The 19,569-nt window shown below is 39.8% G+C and overlaps 3 protein-coding genes across 4 annotated transcripts; 2 read left to right on the plus strand and 1 right to left on the minus strand.

The window, feature by feature from the left end:
- Positions 1 to 2: 2 nt before the first annotated feature.
- Positions 3 to 2,981, minus strand: LOC132788895 (peptidyl-alpha-hydroxyglycine alpha-amidating lyase 1). Of its 2 annotated transcripts, none has more exons than XM_060796556.1 (6): positions 2,675 to 2,981; positions 2,281 to 2,437; positions 1,977 to 2,217; positions 1,412 to 1,914; positions 925 to 1,353; positions 3 to 381 (listed from the first exon to the last, which is right to left on the minus strand). In XM_060796556.1, exons 1-6 carry the CDS (start codon positions 2,792 to 2,794, stop codon positions 212 to 214), a joined length of 1,620 nt encoding a protein of 539 aa, XP_060652539.1. In that variant the 5' UTR covers positions 2,795 to 2,981; the 3' UTR covers positions 3 to 211. The 2 variants fall into 2 exon arrangements, with proteins under 2 accessions (XP_060652539.1, XP_060652540.1); XM_060796557.1 differs by lacking the exon at positions 3 to 381 and adding an exon at positions 495 to 520.
- A 1,157-nt stretch (positions 2,982 to 4,138) lies between these two features.
- On the plus strand, positions 4,139 to 5,849 carry LOC132793007 (venom serine carboxypeptidase-like). The gene has a single exon (XM_060802564.1). It carries the CDS (start codon positions 4,301 to 4,303, stop codon positions 5,735 to 5,737), a length of 1,437 nt encoding a protein of 478 aa, XP_060658547.1. The 5' UTR covers positions 4,139 to 4,300; the 3' UTR covers positions 5,738 to 5,849.
- A 243-nt stretch (positions 5,850 to 6,092) lies between these two features.
- Positions 6,093 to 14,671, plus strand: LOC132789322 (maternal effect protein staufen). Its single transcript, XM_060797256.1, is given in 8 exon segments — positions 6,093 to 6,493; positions 7,078 to 7,307; positions 9,181 to 10,033; positions 10,089 to 11,496; positions 11,561 to 11,740; positions 11,799 to 11,848; positions 11,850 to 12,161; positions 12,220 to 14,671. Coding segments are annotated over 7 exon segments (3,204 nt in total). The 5' UTR covers positions 6,093 to 6,493; positions 7,078 to 7,089; the 3' UTR covers positions 12,403 to 14,671.
- The last annotated feature ends 4,898 nt before the right edge of the window (positions 14,672 to 19,569 follow it).

The following is a 19,569-nucleotide window of genomic DNA, read 5'->3' on the forward strand; positions in this document are numbered from 1 at the left end:
GTACTTAAATTGTCAATTTGGCAAAGGTTGGCTCTTTGTGGAATGGTCAGAAAAAGTATAATACACAGTCACAATCGTAAAAGCATAGAAAACACATATTTAAAAACATAGCTATAAATTCACTGTGAGGTATTTTAGAACTACTAAGAACTAGGAATGTTTATAAAATAGATAAGTCTCTTGGTCCTGGTGTACGTCAGGCTGCCGCTCTCTAGGCGTACTGCTGCGAGAGCGTTGTCGTCTCCTGTTGCTCCTGCTCCTCATCGCTGGCATTCTGATCGAGCTTCTCGAAGCCATTGCGATCCAGCAGGCCACCAAGTTTAAAGCCCTCGCTCTTCTCCCAAGCATGCCGGCGACTATGTGTGCCAAATGGTAGGCAACCTGTTGAGATCCGCAGCAAAGGACATAATTATTTTTTTTAGGATTAGGAAAATTATGGGATTACACAAAGAATAATACATTTTGTTTATGTACATGCAGTCATTATGTACATGCGATTAAAAATACGTTCATTCATTCGCTGCAATTTTTGAAATGGAAATAAAAAAAACAATAAACACACTTAACGAGAATAATTATTCATTAGTTTTTGTATAGATTTGTGTATGTGTATTTTGTATAAAATATATATGTTTATGTATATAGTATAAAGTCATAATGCACATAACAATGAGATTATGTAGATGCCAGAGGAATGCAATACTGTTCAAAAGAACTCACAACAAAAGGTAATGTTGAAACTAATCACGAACACGCAACTTAAATGTAGTAAGTTTTATAAGCACAGTATAGACAACTAATACATATGAGAACTGGAGAAATGATTCGAGTTGTTAGAGAGTTAGCACAGACTTTGATTGGACGCAGCCAGCTTGCGATAAACCAAATCACTAGGTGGCATTGCGCTGGTCGTCGCTTGATTACCTCGTTTGCGTCGACGTGCCATAATCAGCGCCAGCACAAATGTAGAGCCAGCAAACAGCAGCATCAGGGATGCCACCAATATGGCCTTGCCACTGGGATGATGTCGCGTTGAGGACGTGGACGCCGTCATTACTGACGTCTCACTCTCACCGCTGCTCATCTTCTGCACCGAGAGCGACATCGGCTTGGCCAGCGATTTGTGCACAAATTTGTGTATGCGCATCGGATTCAATTCAGCTACGTAGATTGCATTGCCATCGGCTGTGACAGCAACGTCGTGTGGATTCTGAAATTCCAAGTTATTGGGTCCGAATTTGGAGATGAGTTTACTGGTGCGCATGCTCATGACAAAGCCATGCACTTCGTTGTAGTGCTGAGGTGAAATTCCCAACTCGCCGGTGGGTCCATTCACAATCACTAACTGACCACCTGTTTAAACGGGCAAGGTTTATGTATTTCATATAAAAACAAGTAATTTGCAACTTACCAGCTGATGGTGTATAGGCCATGCTGAACAGACGATCGCCAATCAGTGGATTGTGGTATTGCGAATGGAAGCTGCCATTGTTTGAGTAAAAGCACTGCACTCGTCCATTTTCACGATCAGCGGCACACAGCAGCTCCAGCTCGGGCACCAGAGTTAAAGCATGCGGAATGGCAAAGAAATTGACAGGTGAAACGTCATACGAGTAGCCACTGAAGGAATTTTGTCCCCAGACCAAGATTTGTTCGCCCTCCTTCGAGTATTTCACAATGCGTGAATTGCAATAGCCATCGGCCACAAAGAAGTCACCATTGTTGAGCACAGCAACGGCAGTTGGCTTACAGAACTTCCTTTTACCCGCACCGGGCTGGAAGGCGGTGCCCAAACTAAGAAGAGGTTGGCCACCAACGCCGCGTGGCGGAAATTTGAAGACCTGGTGCAAGGCAACATCGGTGACCCAGACATTCTCCTCTGGATCAATGGTCAGACCATGTGGCATGTAAAAGCTGTGTCGATGTATAGAAAATTAGACCGATTCAAGCTTAATTATTATAGTATTATTACTTACAAATTTTTACCCCATTCGTAGAGCACTTTGCCGGTCTCGGGCTCAAGACCCAACACGGTGTTCTGTTTAATGGGTCCCTTGTTACGTTCTTGATACACATGCGAGTTGTTAAATGTTATGGAATTCCAGATGCGATCGACGCGATGAAAGATGACAACATGGCCAGCTCCATCCAAGCTGACTGCGGTCACTGCTCCCAGTTTCACATCATTCGCTGGCCAATCATTCTGATACACATAGGCTAAAAGCCAAGTTAGGTGAAATGAGAAAGGTTGGAGACTGGAAATGCCCTGCGGTTACTTACTGGTATTCAATTTGGCCAACTCAGTCTTCACATCGGTTACTTCTGGTTTGGCGCGTTGTCGCCAATTGGCATCCGCTGCTCCGACGCCTTTGATCATCTGCTTGAGCTGTTCATCGCCCAAGGCAACATTAGGCAGGTAACGTTGCGCACTTTGATTCTACAATACGATACGTTAATCAGCATATATTTATTGACGCATATTTTTAAAAATATGCCACGGGAGCAAGTATAAATACACACACACTCACACATACACACTCATTGTACACTTTTGTTTGCATACGGTTTGTGACGTCATAATACAAAATCAATATACAAAACATCTGTGTACCCATTTAAGGCGGAAAACATATGTTTCACTCGCTCTTGATTTTTCTATTTGCTAAGAATTTACCTCGGTTACGGAAACAGATGCAACTAGATTGCAGCAGTAACTCCAAAGGATGCAAATCACATAGCAAATGTAAATACTGCGAGTGCTGTTGTTGATCTCATTGTTGTGCGAGCGCGACATGTTGGACGTCTGGAATGTTGCGTGTTGCTGGAATGATTCGTAGCGGGCGCACTCTTTTACAGCTTCAGTTAGACTGCTATATACACTACACTTGGGTATTTTCTATTTTTTAACAAATAAACAATTACGATGTTGCAGCAGCCATTTTTACTGGTTGAATGCTGAGCCAGCTGTTAGTGTGACCAGACCTGAAACAGTAGAAATGCCGCACTCGTATAACCAGTGCACTCAGTTTTTTTTACTTTTCGAACTGACTTTTTTTTCTTATGGGTTCTTACATGGGACGAACGTAATAGCCTCTTTCCACCTCACTCAGTTTTTCTACGTTTTTTAAAGTCCCGTTTCGGGGTTTCCATCTGCACGAACCGAGAAATATGGGCAACGGTAAAATTCTCAATATGGCCGCTCTGAAATGTCAGCTGTTCAAATGTAAACACGAGTTGGCGAACAATTCAAAAAACAGCACGCGCATTTTAAAATGGAAAATTTTATTAAATTGCAGGATTTTTATGAGGATTTTGACGAAGTGGAGGGAAAATTAGCGGAGTATAGAGTATAGGCCATTGCCAATAGTAAAGAAATCGCCATCAGTTTGGGGCTATGTACATAAGTAGATTTGCTGGCAGCAATGTAATATTTACATAAATACATTTACTTTTTAGCAACAGCATGGGTGTTTTTGGGAGCGCGATGTTCCTGGAAACAACGAATCATTTTTTTAAGATAATTTTCGAATTAATAGGGAGGAGTTTGGCACCCTTGTGGAGCCTTTGTGGATTGGCCAAAAAAGGCACTACATATATCCTCCCATAACTCGAACAACATAGCCTCGTGGATGCCACTCCACGATATTGATGGCTTTCGAGTTTTTTTGGCTCATCTAAAATATACAAAATTTGCTTTAAAAAGCAAAATAAAATTTTAATTTTTATATTTTCATACCTTGGCGCACTTTAATGTCAGCTGTTTTGTTAGTGGTGAGCTCTTTTTCGTTGTCATATCGATCAAAATATCGCATAATTACCCAAAAAGTGCGTTCGCTATTTCTACGTAGCTCGCGAACGTAGAAAAACCGACGTTTTTTTCTTATGGGTTTTTACATGGGGCGAACGTAACATTCGGCCTGAACGTGAAAAAACCAAAGAAAACCAAAGAAAACCGTGCGGTGGAAAGAGGCTATAACATTCGACCTGAACGGAAAAAACCGAGGTTTTTTTGGTGCAGTGGAAATAGTCTATAACATTCAAAACTAATCGAAATTTGAGGACAGGGAATCGATTGGCAAACGCTTAAATTGAAAAATAGAATGATGCGCATTTGTATAAATTGGAGCTATGATTGATGTTATAGTTATTCGTAGCTTGACAGTCAAACTAGTAACAATAGAACAAATACCAAAATTAAAGTGCTTTTATAATTATAGTGACTAAAGTGTTCTTTAAAATATTCGTATTTTACAACATACACTAACCGCAACAGGGTTAAAGATAAAACTGTCGTTACAAAATGAGGAATTACGAATGCGAAATATTTGCAATTATAGCGGCTGTCGTATGTGCAGCTGCTTACTCAATAGAGACGACTTATCGCAGTAGCCTAATGCATCCGTATCCGCCCTTTAGCTATTACGACGATGGCATTGATCCTGGCGAAGCTCTTTTCGTAACACCACTGATGAGAAACCATTCATTGTCCAAGGAGGATATTCAAAGTATGGTTAGTGTCAGGGGCAAACAGTTCCTCAACGTCAAAAGCTATGCGGGTTTTTTGACTGTAAACAGTACCTACAATTCCAATCTGTTCTTTTGGTATTTTCCCGCTGAGCAGCAGCCGGAAAATGCTCCTGTTGTGCTCTGGCTGCAAGGCGGACCCGGGGCATCCTCCATGATTGGTTTGTTCATGGAGAATGGTCCACTGAAATTGCACTCCGAGGGCAAATTGCAAAAGCGCAAGTACAGCTGGAGCAAGACTCACAATACGATCTTTATCGATAGTCCCGTTGGCACAGGATTCAGTTTCACCGACCAGGAGCAGGGTTATGCACGTAATGAAGACGATGTGGGTCGGGATTTGCATGAGGCCTTGAAGCAGCTCTATGAGCTCTTTGATTGGAGCAACTCATCGGGCTTCTGGGTCACAGGCGAATCTTATGCTGGAAAATATGTGCCGGCCTTAGCCTATCACATCCACAGAGCGCAGAAGTCTCGCGGCTTCATGGGAATGCACATTCCTTTGAGGGGCATGGCCATTGGCAATGGATTGTCGGATCCGGTGAACCAGCTCAAATATGGAGACTATCTTTATCAGTTGGGACTGATCGATGACAACGGCCGGGCGGGTTTTCATGCAGTCGAGGCAACCGCAGAGGAATGCATTCGAAATAAGGATATGGTCGGTGCATTTAAGATATATGACTCTTTGATCCTGGGAGATTTGGACAAAGGTTCAATATTCAAGAACCTAACGGGCTTTGATTGGTTCTACAATTATTTACAGGCCCATGATGATAACTCTTTCACCAAGTTGGGCAATTTTTTGCAATCTGGCGTAACTCGTCGTGCGATTCATGTGGGCAATCTCACCTTTCACAACATGGATAAGGAGAATAAGGTGAAGCATTACCTGATGGAAGATTTTATGGACAGTGTAGCATCTTGGATTGAGGAGCTATTGGAATATTATCCCATCTGCATGTACAGCGGACAATTGGATGTCATTATCGCGTATCCCCTGACACGCAACTATCTTAAACTGTTGAAGTTTTCAGACGCCGATTACTACAAGATTGCGCCACGGAAAATCTGGCGGGTTGATGGAGAATTGGCGGGTTATGTGAAGCAAGCGGGTAATCTGATTGAAGTTTTAGTTCGAAATGCGGGTCATATGGTTCCCTATGACCAACCTAAATGGATGTACGAGCTGATGTATCATCTCACTCATTAAAAACACCCAGTGTGAAATTTATTATTTTGTAAATTATACTACATATTTAACGTTTTTACGCGGAGATACCCCAAACGATAATAACAAAGAGATGGTTTGAAGTGGTATTATTATTTTTGTTTATAAATAAATCTTAGTTTCGAATATATTTTTTTCTGACTGTACTTCTTATAAAATTTAGTTATTTAAAAAAAAACAATGTAATAAAATATTCAATTTCAAAAACCTTTTTATTTTTTAACTCAAAATGGCACTGTTACTATCTGCTAACACTGTTAATGTACAGCAGCGAATTCTGCACTTCGCAACACTGCAATGCGCAACACACCCCGCTTCCCGCTTTACCTAAATGCCATTATTATTTTCCGAGTTTCATCCACAGCCACAGTGCAACTTACGGCCGCACGTTAATAAATTAAGAATACATAACAAATAACAATGCTAAACTAAAGTTAAAACCTAGCCCTACACGTTCATCAACTTAATTTAAGTGTTAAAGTAGTTCTAAAGTGTCGTTTAAGTCCTTCCAAAATAAGCCTAACTAAAGCTGAAAAAAAGGAGAAAAACTCGCTGTCGTCGTCGCCGTCGCCGCTGTCGTTGTCATTGTCACCTATAAAGTGTGGTTCTATCTCTGCTAGAATTTGGAATTCGATTCAATGTGTGTTCCCATTGCTGCGTTTGCCCTTCTGCATACGAACTAAATAAAATACAGAATACAAAAATACATTTCGCACTGCGAACAGCAAGACCAAGAAGGTGAGTGCGCGGCATCAATACAAAATACACAAACACAAATGCAAATAAATCGAGACACTGCTGTTATGCCATAAAACTCGCATTGCGCAGTGGCGTAGACGAAAGGGGCCGAATGTAGGTTCAATGCACCAAAAAAAGAAGCGCAAAACCTGATTATAATTCCAATATCGCAAAATGCAGCTGCATTTTATCGAATTTCAAGCAAAAAACTAGAAAAGTGCAACATACTCTTTAGGTAATTCAAGAAGAGAGAGGGATATAAACGATGTACAATTTTTTAGCTAGCCTTAATTTCTTGGTGGTTGCTCTCAGCCCCTTTTGACCGCCGTTCGCCGCTGCCTGTCACAATTTGATTTAGGCACGTCTCTTGTCTCTCTCCTCTCACCTCACCTCTCTCTCAATGTTTGGAATGCATTTGAATGCAGTTTTTCTTCGTTGCATGTTCGCTGAAAGTGACGAACAATCGTTGGACAAAGAGACACCGTTTGTCTGCTGCCTTTGCCCCTTTTGTATGTCCAATAATAATATTTGCTTTGTTTAGCATTGTTGTTAACGTCCTCCCTTCCCCCCTATTTCAATTGCAGCTGCTTAACAAGATGCAACATCATGTGCATGCGACGCGGGCAGCGCCGCATCTCCGCGCTGGACACCATCACAGTCACATGGCGATGCCACCGCATGCGCCACATCCACATGCTGCAGGCATGGAGCAGCATTTGGGAGCACTCGCGGCAGCAACAGTTGCATCACAGCAGCAACAACAACAGCAGCAGCAACAGGCGCCACAGCAGCAACGCGATGCTCATCATGGACGGTAAGATCAGAGTTTAGAAAGATCGAGAGGAACGCTTGATTTGTGTTTAGCTTTGGGTGATGTCGCCCCTTTTGGCGACGTTCGCTGCCGCTGTCGCTATCGCTGCTGCCGTCATGTCTAGGCCTTTTATACGTTGCGGCAATTATGTTAATTCCTGTCACTGACAATCGCCTGTGAGACTCATCATCCCATTTTCTCAACTCATAAATTATAATTTCAGTGGCTCTTTGTTCTTTTAGCGCTCAGCATGACTTCCGCTCGATAACGGGTTTACTTCTGCCACAGCACAAGCAACATCAGTAGCAACAGCAACAACAACAACAGCAAACGATAGCAACAGCTACAGCGGCTGCAATTATCCTTGACGTTCGTGAAGGATCTGCCTCTCGTCCAGTTCAGTTCTCAGTTCTCTTCTCACTTTTGTCGCCTTTTGTCTGCAATCAGATGTTTCGCTCTCAAGCTCCAAGCAAACAAAATAGTTTCAGTTGCTCTTCAGTCTTCAGTCGCCATTAGTCTCGCGCTCGCAACGCGGATCGCTTTTTCCTTTAACTCGTATCATAAATTCTACGTACTTTTTGTTCATCAATATTCCTCGGATATTCGTGCCAAAGATTTGTTAGACATAACATAATATTCCAATCTTTAGCGTTGAGTATGTGAAAAAGTCTTGTTAGTGCTGCAGATGTTGTGTCCATTCCACATTGCTGAATTCATTCATTTCATTAAATTAGTGAATTAGTGCTTCAAATGAACATATTAATGTGCACTAAATGAATTAAATTCATATCAAACTAATTTTGATAGAAGTTATTTAATAATTTCTGCTATGTGAAGGAAAGAATTCATTCCAATAAAATGCATTAAAACAATATGCAGTTTAGATCAATGAAATATTAAACAATTTGTGAAATATTTAATGTAGAAAACACTTATTGGACATCTGTTAAATCATAATAATTGTTAAAATATCCGCTAAATATAACAAGGAACTGTTTCATTTTGCAGTTAACTGCAGTTTTCTCGTGATTGTTAAAGTTGCCGCATGGAACAAAATAAATATTTGCACATTAAAGTGATATTAAAAATATTAAGGAATATATTTCGCAATGCAATGAAATAATATTTGAAATATATCGAGGAATATATTTCACAATGAAAATGAAATAATTTGAATATATCAAAGAATACCTTTTAAAATTAAAAAATCTTTATATTATCATAAGAAATACTTTTGCTGAATAATTCTAATTTGGATTAGCATTTTGTTAAGCCAATTTAATTAGATTTACTGATTAAAAACCAACTTTGTTGTCGTGTAACTCATACGTTTATTGGCTAAGATGCTGAAAAAGGATTCCAAGGATTTCTAGCAAGTTAAGATCTCCCTTTCCCTCTACCCCTTTCTCCCTGTCCATCGTTGGTAAAAGGTGCGTGTCTCAATTGAAACTGACAGTTGGCGAAAAATGACACGATGCGTAAAAAAGAATGCGGCTTTTGTGCTTTGTTAGGCATTTCATCCTATTGTTCAAGCTTTACCGCTGTTGTCTGTTTGTCGCTGCAGCAGAAGCAGCAACAACAACAACAACAACAACAACAATTGCCACACACACTTTTTTGCTAGGGGCCAGAGAACTTAAAGGGTGAACCTTGTTTTGTTTTGTTGTTTTCGTTTTTATTTTTTTTTTTGCTGCTTTCGATGGTCACTCAATATGCCAGTTTATATGTGGACGGACTTTTGTGTGCGCTCGAGCATTGGAAATGTGCTCAACATGCCAACGGATTATGGCTTTTAATAGTTGAAAGTTTAAAACATTAAGCGAATTATATGTATCTGCAAGAGTATCCCTATTAATTTAGCTTACCCATTTTGCAGGCTAAATCATCATCTTCATCAGCATCATCTCGCCCAGCAGCAACAGCCGCCGCCGCCGCAACAATCGAATGCCGCGTATCACAATAACAACAACAGCCACAGCCACAATAACAACAGCAATAATAATCAAATGCAAAAGATACGGCAACAACATCAGCATCTCAACACAACCAATGGCCACCTAACAAAACCGCCACCTCCTCCACAGGCCTACAATCACATGGCACCCAATCCGGCTGGGATTGCATACAGTCAACTGCCACCGCATCACACTCACATGGCACACATGGGCAGCTATGCTGCACAGGCGCCGCCTCCACCGCCACCCACAGTGTTGAGCAACAAGCAACATTACTATCTCAGCGCAGCAAAGCCTTCCAAGTACAACAACAACAACAACAACGCAGGCAACCACAACAACAACAGCAACAACTATGCACAGCATGCACCCAAACAAATACTACAGAACACATATCGCAATGCTGGCAAGAGCAATGGCCAAGCAGCAACTGTCGCTACGGAGGCAACAGCAGTGACAGTTGCTGTGACCGCAGCACCAACAGTTGTTGCTGCCACGGAGCACGCGCTGCCCACCACCACACTGAGGATTGTGGGCAGCTGTAGAAACAGCAATGGCGACAACATTGTCATTGCCAGCGAGGAGATTTGCGAGTTGCCTGCAGTGGAGACGCCAGACAACTGTGATCCGTTGCCATTGGCCGAGGATTGCAACAGCAGTACAGAACACATTGATGCGGCGGGCAATCTGCCCAATGAGGACAGTAGCGCTGCACGCAATTCCAAGGACAAGACGCCTATGTGCTTGGTCAACGAACTAGCCAGATATAACAAGGTGAGCTAATATACTTTTACACTGTCTACTATAACTGACTTGTTTACTCTTGTAGATCACACATCAGTATCGCTTGACGAGTGAACGTGGTCCGGCACATTGCAAGACGTTCACGGTGACTTTGAAGCTGGGTGAGGAGGAGTATTCGGCAGATGGCTTTAAGATTAAAAAGGCGCAACATTTGGCGGCCTCGAAGGCCATCGAGGAAACCAAATACAAGCATCCGCCGCCGAAGATACGACGTAACGACGAAGGCAGCTCCTCGCGCACACACATTACGCCCACCGTTGAGTTGAATGCGCTGGCCATGAAGCTGGGCCAACGCACCTACTATGTGCTGGATCCGACGCAAATGCCACCAGCGGATGCCATGCTGCCACCGGAATATGCCACACCATTGCTGCCAACGCCAGCGGCAGGCTTACCCACGCCACCGCCACCACCGCCTTATGCTTTGCGCCGTAACGCCAATGCTGCTGGGGGTGGCTATGTGCTAGCTGCACCGCCCATGCATCCCCATCATCCACATGTCGCGCTGCCCGCACAGCGTGGCATCTATGGACCACAGCGTCCGTATCCAGCCAAGTATCAGTCGCGCTATGCGCTGGCGCCATCACTGGGGCCACATATGCTGGCCGGACCACATGGACCGTATGCGCCACCACTGCCGGTGACGCCCAGCAAGATCACGCTGTTCGTGGGCAAGCAAAAGTTCGTGGGCATTGGACGCACATTGCAGCAGGCGAAGCACGATGCGGCGGCACGAGCTTTGCAAGTGTTGAAGACGCAATCAAACAGCACATCGGCTGAGGCGCTGGACGATTCAATGGACGAAGGCGACAAGAAGTCACCCATCTCGCAGGTGCACGAGATCGGCATCAAGCGCAACATGACGGTACATTTCAAGGTGTTGCGCGAAGAGGGACCAGCGCACATGAAAAACTTTATAACGGCCTGCATTGTGGGCTCCATTGTCACCGAGGGCGAGGGCAATGGCAAGAAGTTGTCCAAAAAGCGGGCGGCTGAAAAGATGCTCAGTGAATTGCAGAAACTGCCGCCGTTGACTCCAACGAAACAGACGCCCATCAAGCGGACCAAACTGAAGACGCCCGGCAAGGGAGGAGCTGTGAGTGCGGCAGCTGTGGCAGCTGTTGCTGGCATTGCAGCTGCTGCGGCTGCTGTAACACCGCTGGGCAAACCAGAGCGACGTAAACGCCTCAGCGTTGCTTTGAAGGAGAAGGAGAAACCAGTTGTTGAGCTTGATGACGCTGAGAATCCCATCACAAAGCTCATACAGCTGCAGCAGACGCGCAAGGAAAAGGAGCCCATCTTCGAGCTGATTGCCAAGAACGGCAATGAGTCATCTAGGCGCAGGGAATTCGTCATGGAGGTGTCTGCCAGTGGCAGCACTGCCCGAGGCACGGGCAACAGCAAAAAGCTGGCAAAACGCAATGCGGCGCAAGGTAACAAATACCCATTTATTGATAGCTTATTGAACGTTCAATTAATTTATTTACTTGTATTCAGCGCTGCTAGAGTTGCTGGAATCAACGGAGCCAAGCAATGGCGATGCAGAGCACGGAGCCTTGGACAATAATGTGGCTAATACGGCTGCAGCGGAGCCAGCTGCAGTGCTGGAGGTGCCAATGGTCTCTACGCCAGCTGGTCCTGTGCCCGGCATCTTAATTCTACGTCAGAACAAGAAACGTAAGCTGACAACGAAACAATTGCTGTTAATTTACTTAACGAATTCTTTTTTTTGCAGCAGCCAAGAAAAAAGATGTGGTCGTTGTGAAAGAAAAAAACGGAACCAGTCAAGGAAAAGGAAGCCAGAACAGAAGCTACAGCAACAGAGGAAACCAGCAGCAGCAACAACAACAATAATAGCAGTAGTAATAGCAGCAGTAGCAGGAGCAGCGAGTCAAATGCAAATGAAGCTGTCAATGGCAGTGAGAGCACACTGAATACTTCCACTGGCAGCAACACAAGCGGCGTCAGCAGCAACAGCAGCAATGCAAGTGGCGGTGGCGGTGGCGGCGCTGCTGGTGGCGGTGCTGATGGTGGCGGCGGAGGTGGTGTGCATATGAAGGAGCAGCTAATATATCTCAGTAAATTGTTGGACTTTGAGGTAAGTTGTTTCCCAACAGCACATCGAACAGTCTTAACAAAATTGTCTATTTTGTTAGGTGAACTTCTCGGACTATCCCAAGGGCAATCACAATGAGTTTCTAACAATTGTCACGCTGTCGACGAGTCCGCCACAGATCTGTCATGGCGTTGGCAAAAGCTGTGAGGAATCGCAGAATGCTGCCGCACGCAATGCACTGAAGATCCTAAGCGAACTGGGCCTAAACAATGCCAAGAAATAAGCCAAAACAAATTAACCTATTAATTGCAATTTTTGTTGCCAATGAAAACGCAAAACAAAACAAAAAAAGAAACTTAAAAATACCCGTCCACAAATCAAACCTTAAAAACAAAAGCGAAAGTCAAAGTTAAAGTAAATGAAAAACGAAAATGGAAAAGGAAGCTGTATGCAAATTGGAATCGAAAGGAAAGGAAAGAAATCATTGCAAAAAACAGTACTTTTTGAAATAGCAAATTATTAGTTAATATATCCTATTTATTTATTTATGTGCAAGTGGGCGCAATTTGCGTCGTTTGTTTTGTTAAAAACATTGCGTAGATTGCGCTGACTGCTGTTATTAATTTTATTTATTTGTTGTTGAAAATTGAGAAAACGATTGAACAGATTCTGAGCCACGTCAACGCGCAACGAAAATTCAACCATGTTAAACAAAAGTAATATTGAAGAAACGAGAGATTAAAAACAATAACTGAATATAGCCTTATAGAATGAGAGTCACACAGAGAAAGAGTGAGAGACACGAGAGGAGAGAGCCAAGAAATGTTGTTGCAGCATGTTGCACACATTAATATTTATAGTTAAGAACAAAAAAGTTTGTTAGGCACTTGAATTGAATTGATGAACCTATTTAAAAACTATTAAAAAAATAATATAAAATGATATAAAAGAAATTTATTAGCTGCATGCGGCTGCTAAAATGCTTATGCGCAACGCTTTCAAAAAATAAACACAAAAATTTTGTTGCCACACAAAAACTCACAAAGGAAAAATCGAGAAGAGGAAATCGTAAAACAAGCTAGCATTGCGCAAACACACTTGTGGAAATTTTTAATTTATTTTTTCAAAGCCAAAAGCCAATATGAAAAACAAAACAAGCATAAGAACTGCTACTGCTTGTGGTCAATTGTATGATGGAACTCGTCGAATAATGAATCTATATACATATATAAATTAATATCTATATATGTATATAATACTATAATTATTATACTTATATAAGCACTAACAATTACAACTGGCAGCTAAACAAGTTTCGATTGTTGTTTTTGGCGAATCGAAATTTGTTGGGACCCATCGAAAACCTGCAAACTTACAACAATTTATGGCAATTGTAGTTGCTATAAATTGTGACAGTGTGGTGGCGTTGGGATGTTATTTGCTTGTGGTATAGTATATAAATATATATCAAGAAGGAAATACAATTTACATAATCGTTAATAATTATAATTAAATGTTTAAAAACCATTTTGTAAATGCTCAGTTTTTGGCGTAATCCAACTAAAAACTGAGCATCTTTATGAATAGCGTGTTGTTTAAATGTCCCCCATTTCTGTTTTTTGATTGTTTAATATATTTATCTATTTGTTTTATCACACTGTCATTGTCACTATTAATGTCTCATGTTTACACACACACACAGATACATAACAGTTTGTTCATTATTTTGTTAAAAAGAAAAAATTGATTGTACAATAGCTTTTAATGATCCAGTAAACAGCACAGAATTAAGCGTTAAGTTGCATTATGTCAAATTGTATTTTGTCGAAACGTTTCTCGTTGCAACAATGTGCATGATTAAAAAATTCATTCGGAAAATCGTACGAAATCTAAGCATAAGGCCTCATTACGCACACGTTAATAACACATCCAGTATTAAAAACCATATATATACTCACACACACACACCTTAAATAATCACATACATAAATAAATACCTTAAATATATACGAATATATAAATACATATAACTACCTTAAATCGTGCACATTGTCTGCATGCGTTGGAAGTCCCCCTTTCCCCCAACTACGTCTACTATGATGGAACTGTTTGTTTTGTTAGAAGATTTTGCAGTAACAAAATCAGATTAAATATACACAAATACTACAACAAAAATGGTCTACTTTGCAAAATCTTCACAAAATTAATATGAAGTAATATATAATATGTCATAATTATGTTTATAAAGGAGGAAACAAAACTAATCTCTTTATAAGACCAAAAAGAAACAAAAGGCATCTGAAGTTGTTCATACAACAAATAGACACACTCACATTTATTAGATTTTAAGCCTGCCCATAAACATAATTATAAAGATAACAACCACAACAACAACAAATGGAACAACAACAAATCTTAGTCTTTAAATGAAAATTCTCGACTTATGTGCGTAAAAAAAAACAAAAGAAAAAGGTAAAAAACTATATGATATGTAAACTGTAACAATTGTAATAAACATTCAAAATAAAGTTGAATTCCGAGTGTTTAATTAATTGTGAGAGAGAAATTGGGGGGACACATGTTATATCACAGCATTTCTTAAATAGATTTACCGATCTCTGCTTACAGTTCTCCGATTACCGGATTGCACGATTTGGTATAAAAGCTCTTGATTTATGACAATTTTGGGAACATCATAAACTAATAGCTTTAATTTATGCTCGCCACCTGTTAACCCAATAAAAACCTCTTATGTAAAATATCATAAAAATTAGTGAAAATTATTTTCTAATTTCAAAGCGAAGCACACACACACGCACAAACTGTGGTTGGTGACAGGCGAGAGAGGCACAAATTAACGCTTGTTAATTTGACAAAAAAAAAAGAAACAATTTCGCAAGTCAAAAACAAAAAAATCGAAAACGTTTAAAAACCCAAAAAAGTATCTTTATTGTTTATTGATTATTGTCTATAAAAAATAGTCCCGATGACTCAGATATGCATAACAATATATTCGCAAAAGATATAGATCTTCGAATTCGGGATTGCCTTTTAGAGAATTCGTTGAATTCGTCTAACGGTTTACTGCTTTTCGCTATGCGTGGGAATTAACAAGCTAGTTTAGCTTAGCTTAGAATACTGATAAATAAATGTCGCGCTTTCTACAAATGGTACCGAGTGTGCACCATAAAAATTATTTGCTTAAATAAAATTGAAAAGACAATAAATTTATTAGCTAAAATAATGTTTAAAAAAAATAATATTTAGAAAATCTAAAAAACTTGGTGTACGAAAAAGAATATTAGTATGTTTGTACGTAACCATAAAATATAATGAGATATAATAAGCTTTTTCATTGCCTTTTCTTTATTGTTGCGAAACTGGATCGTTTTAGTTTCTTTCTGGTGGATTTCCCAAATACAATTTGGATTACTTTTGACAACCGTCTTTAGTTATGTTGCCTCGACAACAATTTAGCTGTCCTGTTGCGTGAGAGAAAACATGTTTTCCCCAGTTATACGATTGTGTGGGGATTGCAACTACAGGTATTTAGGTAATGTATATATGGGATGTCTACCTATATATGCATATAGGTGGCATCTAAAGGTAGGTAGGCGCGTCGCTTTCTCCGCTGGCATTTGGCTAGCGATTAAAACACAACTTTTAGTGGCAAATGCATAATAAATACATAAAATTAAATAAATGCCTTTGCCTTTTGCCTTTGCCCTGCACACACATGCTGCTGCATCCGTCTCGCTTGCTCTTGCGCTTCCTATGCCGCTCCCGTTTCCGCCTTGACTACTATAACTTGGACCCGGCAAAATCAAAGCGTTGCTCGCATTTGCATATGCATTTCTTTGACTCCCCTTCCTCCTTCCCTCCTCCCCATTGCCTAGCTGCCCCTGCGTAAGATGATGCGCAGCCGGCACAATTTGCTGCCTCTGCTGCTCTATGTATGTGTGTATGAGTGTGCATGTATGCGCGTGTTGATTAATTTATGGCGCTGATAATAATCCGGCACCGGCATCGTCAACGTGTGATTATGAAATTTGTATTTTGTGGTTTTGGCGTTGCCAAAAGAAATCAATAATACACCGGAGCGGAGGAGTGAAAGAAAGGGCAACACAACAAGCATAAGGCGTGTAGAGTGGAGACCGAAGAGTGTAGAAAAGGTGCGACGAGAGCAGATGAAATTAACATGTGTTTGTCAGCGCCGGCAAAGACATTAGTAATCACATATCCAGTTACATATGTATCTTTCTCCCTATCAATGTGTGTGTATGTGTGTGTGTTTGCGTGTCTTGTATATGATGTAATATGCGTTTGATTTTTATTATCTAGGGAATTGGGTTTTTTGGATTTTTTGAATATTTTTTTTCGGCATTTATTTATTTTGTTTTTGTTTCTTTTATTTTTTTGGTATGTGGAATTCACTGCGGAAATGGAAGTTCAATTCGGAAAACGAGTAATTAAACAAAACCAAGTATTAATTTAAACAATTTCTTGATTGTTATGGCTTTATGTAAGCTCCAATATATATTAATTTACCACCAAATATTTTATTGAATACGAAAAAAAAGAAAAATATCTTTGGGAATCTTTTGCTCAAGCAAATGAAAGTGAAACTTTGAAACTTTTGTTGGCTTCTTCTGTTGCTCATCGGTGTATTTTTATTTTTCGATTGAGTTTGGGTGATTTTAATTTTGATTTATCTACTTGTCAGTCCTAAATGTATTTTGGTAATTTGGTATTTGACAAGCATTTAGAAGCAAACGCCCATCAGTCTGTGTCAGGTTGTGGGAATTTTTCTTTTTCTTTGATTTTCAGTTTATAACAAAATGAATGAAATGCCGATCAAATTAATTTTCTATTCCATCAGCCCTTTGCGTGCTGCACTTTAGATTCGACTTTTGTTGGCGTAGCCAAAGCATAATCGTTGTGTAAACCTGCATGCGGCCAAATTTCTTTTAATCATCTTTAATTATCTAATTTTTCTTTTCTTTTTTGATATTGTGGCTTAACGTTTTTGCGTGTGCGGAACCAGAATATGCTTTATACTATAGATATACACACTGTATATGTATGCTGCTTTCATTTGGCCAGTAGCATTGCTTTTAATATCCAGCCATTTGCATTTATTTGGTTGCCGAAAAAACACAATGTTGATGTCTTTCGTGTGGTTAACTTTTGACTGGCCATTGATTAAGTTAATATCTTTTTGGCGTTATTTTCATGTTCAGTTGATTTATTGCGTCCATTTAATTGGGTGAAAAGGTTGCCATAAATTACACAATAATTGGGCCAACGTATAACTGTTGAAAGCGTAAAACTCAGTCGCTTTTATTGAACAAATAAATGTTGGTATCTTAGCAGGTTGTGCTTAGCGACAAACTTCAGAATTTTTGAATATTTTAAAGATCTTCAGACACAGCGATTTTTCAGTTTTAATAACTATTTGGAAATGAAAAACAATAATTGGTGCGTTTAAACATACAATACAGGCATAATTATGAGGCACGTGCAGGAAGTGAAATATGTCTAGCAACCAACAACATAAATAAAATAAAACATAAAAATAGAAGCGCCCACATTTATTTCAACTAACTAATCAACCAAAGTGTGGCCGCAGGTGCGAATTATGCAAAATAAATAAAATCTAAAATTAATAGCTTATAACAAATTATGCGTAAAGAACTTGTAGTTAAAGTGAAGTGCCAACAATTGGATTACTTCAACTTGAAGTGCAGAATAGCACTTGAAGTAAAGTACAAAATGGAAGCATAATGATGGAGTAGACGATGTTAAAGTAGAATCGATTCTCAGCACAAATCAGCAATATCATTAATTTATATTGCCAACTAATTGAGGGGGAGGAAGAAGAGAAAATGGCACAAGTGCTTGCATAATGATTATTTTTAATAAAAAAATCATCTACAAAACATTCAAATGAAATAAGATTTTAGGTATTTTGCATAAAATCGAATGTCTGACGATGATTATGTGTCGATCTGATGGATGCCAAGCAAAATAATAATGAATTCAGCGCTCTTATAGTGTAGCAGCAGATACCCTGTAGAGAATGAGTTGAAGGGGTAATCGAATTTGAGATTTTATCGACAAAGCATTATAAGAGGATGAAACATATAACAAATATATAGTCGAGTGTGCTCGACTGCTTCTCGCTTCAACAGTATAAGTTAGTATACTGAAAAATGCTAAAATATACTAATATATTATATTTGCATATATATGTTATATATTGATATACCATTACATTCAATATATACCAGAAAAAATTTAATAAATATACCAACGAAAGCAGCTAACACCAGACTGCAGCAGCTGTTTTATCTATAGATCTCAAGCAAATTATCGGGAATCATAATAATATATGATACTATACAATATAAAAAATGATAAAACAAAGAATTTTGTATATTAATACAATTTATAATTAGATGCAAAACGAAACTTGTATGAAACATATTTATGGTGTACAGGGTATCTTTGTGGTCGATTAGCAAAGACGTTCACGCTCTTTTATAATATTTATTGACTATTTCAGCGGATTTGTCAAGTTTTGCAGAGGAAGAATCAAGATAAATTTGCCAATGAAAGAAAACATATGAAGTGTCATGTTTGTAGATAAGGCGGACAAAAGGCTTAGGCAGCTTTAGCAGACAATAAAAGAAATAAACAATCAGCTAAATGGCAATAATAATGCTGGCAATGAGAACTGAAGCGTGCATAATTAAATTGTTCCCACTGTTTAATTAATGACGGCTAAAAGGAATGCCATCATCCAATAATATTTATTTATCAAAAGCAAGAGCCCAACCTAAAACTATTGCTAAGAATGCTTTAATAGTTATTGCTGCAGTTGTTATTGTAGTTGTTGTTGTTGTTCTCGTCGTCGCTGTGTTTATTTCTATTTTTGGGATTCATATAGTAATCCATTCTTTTCATAATTCTCAGGAACCCAGTCTCCAAAGAGAGCATCGCCGAGTCGAATGTAGGCCTTGAAGAGAGCCGGAAAGTCGATAGTCGGTTGATCCTCTTCCGCAGGAGTTGCGGCTGCCACAAGTTGCAGCATTAGAAGAGCTGCAAGTGCAACAAGCAGCCAGCGTTGCATTTGAAATGTCATGTTTAGTAATTGATATTCTGTAGTATTTCTGAAAGTTATTTCAACTATTTTGCTCGAGTTGTTGTCAGCTTTTTATAGGCGAATGATTGCTGACATAAATTGCATGTTGCCACAGTTGTTCGATTGTCCAATTGTTGGATGGTGCATGAACTGCGTGTTGTGTTGTGGTCAGGTAAATAGACAAATAGACAAATTGTTTTGGCTTGTTAAACACAAGCGGCAAAAGCGGATCATGGGCACAATGTTGAAGCGCAAATTAAACGCTTGTTTTTGCTGCTCTTTTTACGAGCAGTATGTATTTCTTTT

The sequence above is a fragment of the Drosophila nasuta genome, chromosome 3 (genome assembly GCF_023558535.2).
Source record: "Drosophila nasuta strain 15112-1781.00 chromosome 3, ASM2355853v1, whole genome shotgun sequence".
In the NCBI taxonomy this organism is placed as follows: Eukaryota; Metazoa; Arthropoda; class Insecta; order Diptera; family Drosophilidae; genus Drosophila; species Drosophila nasuta.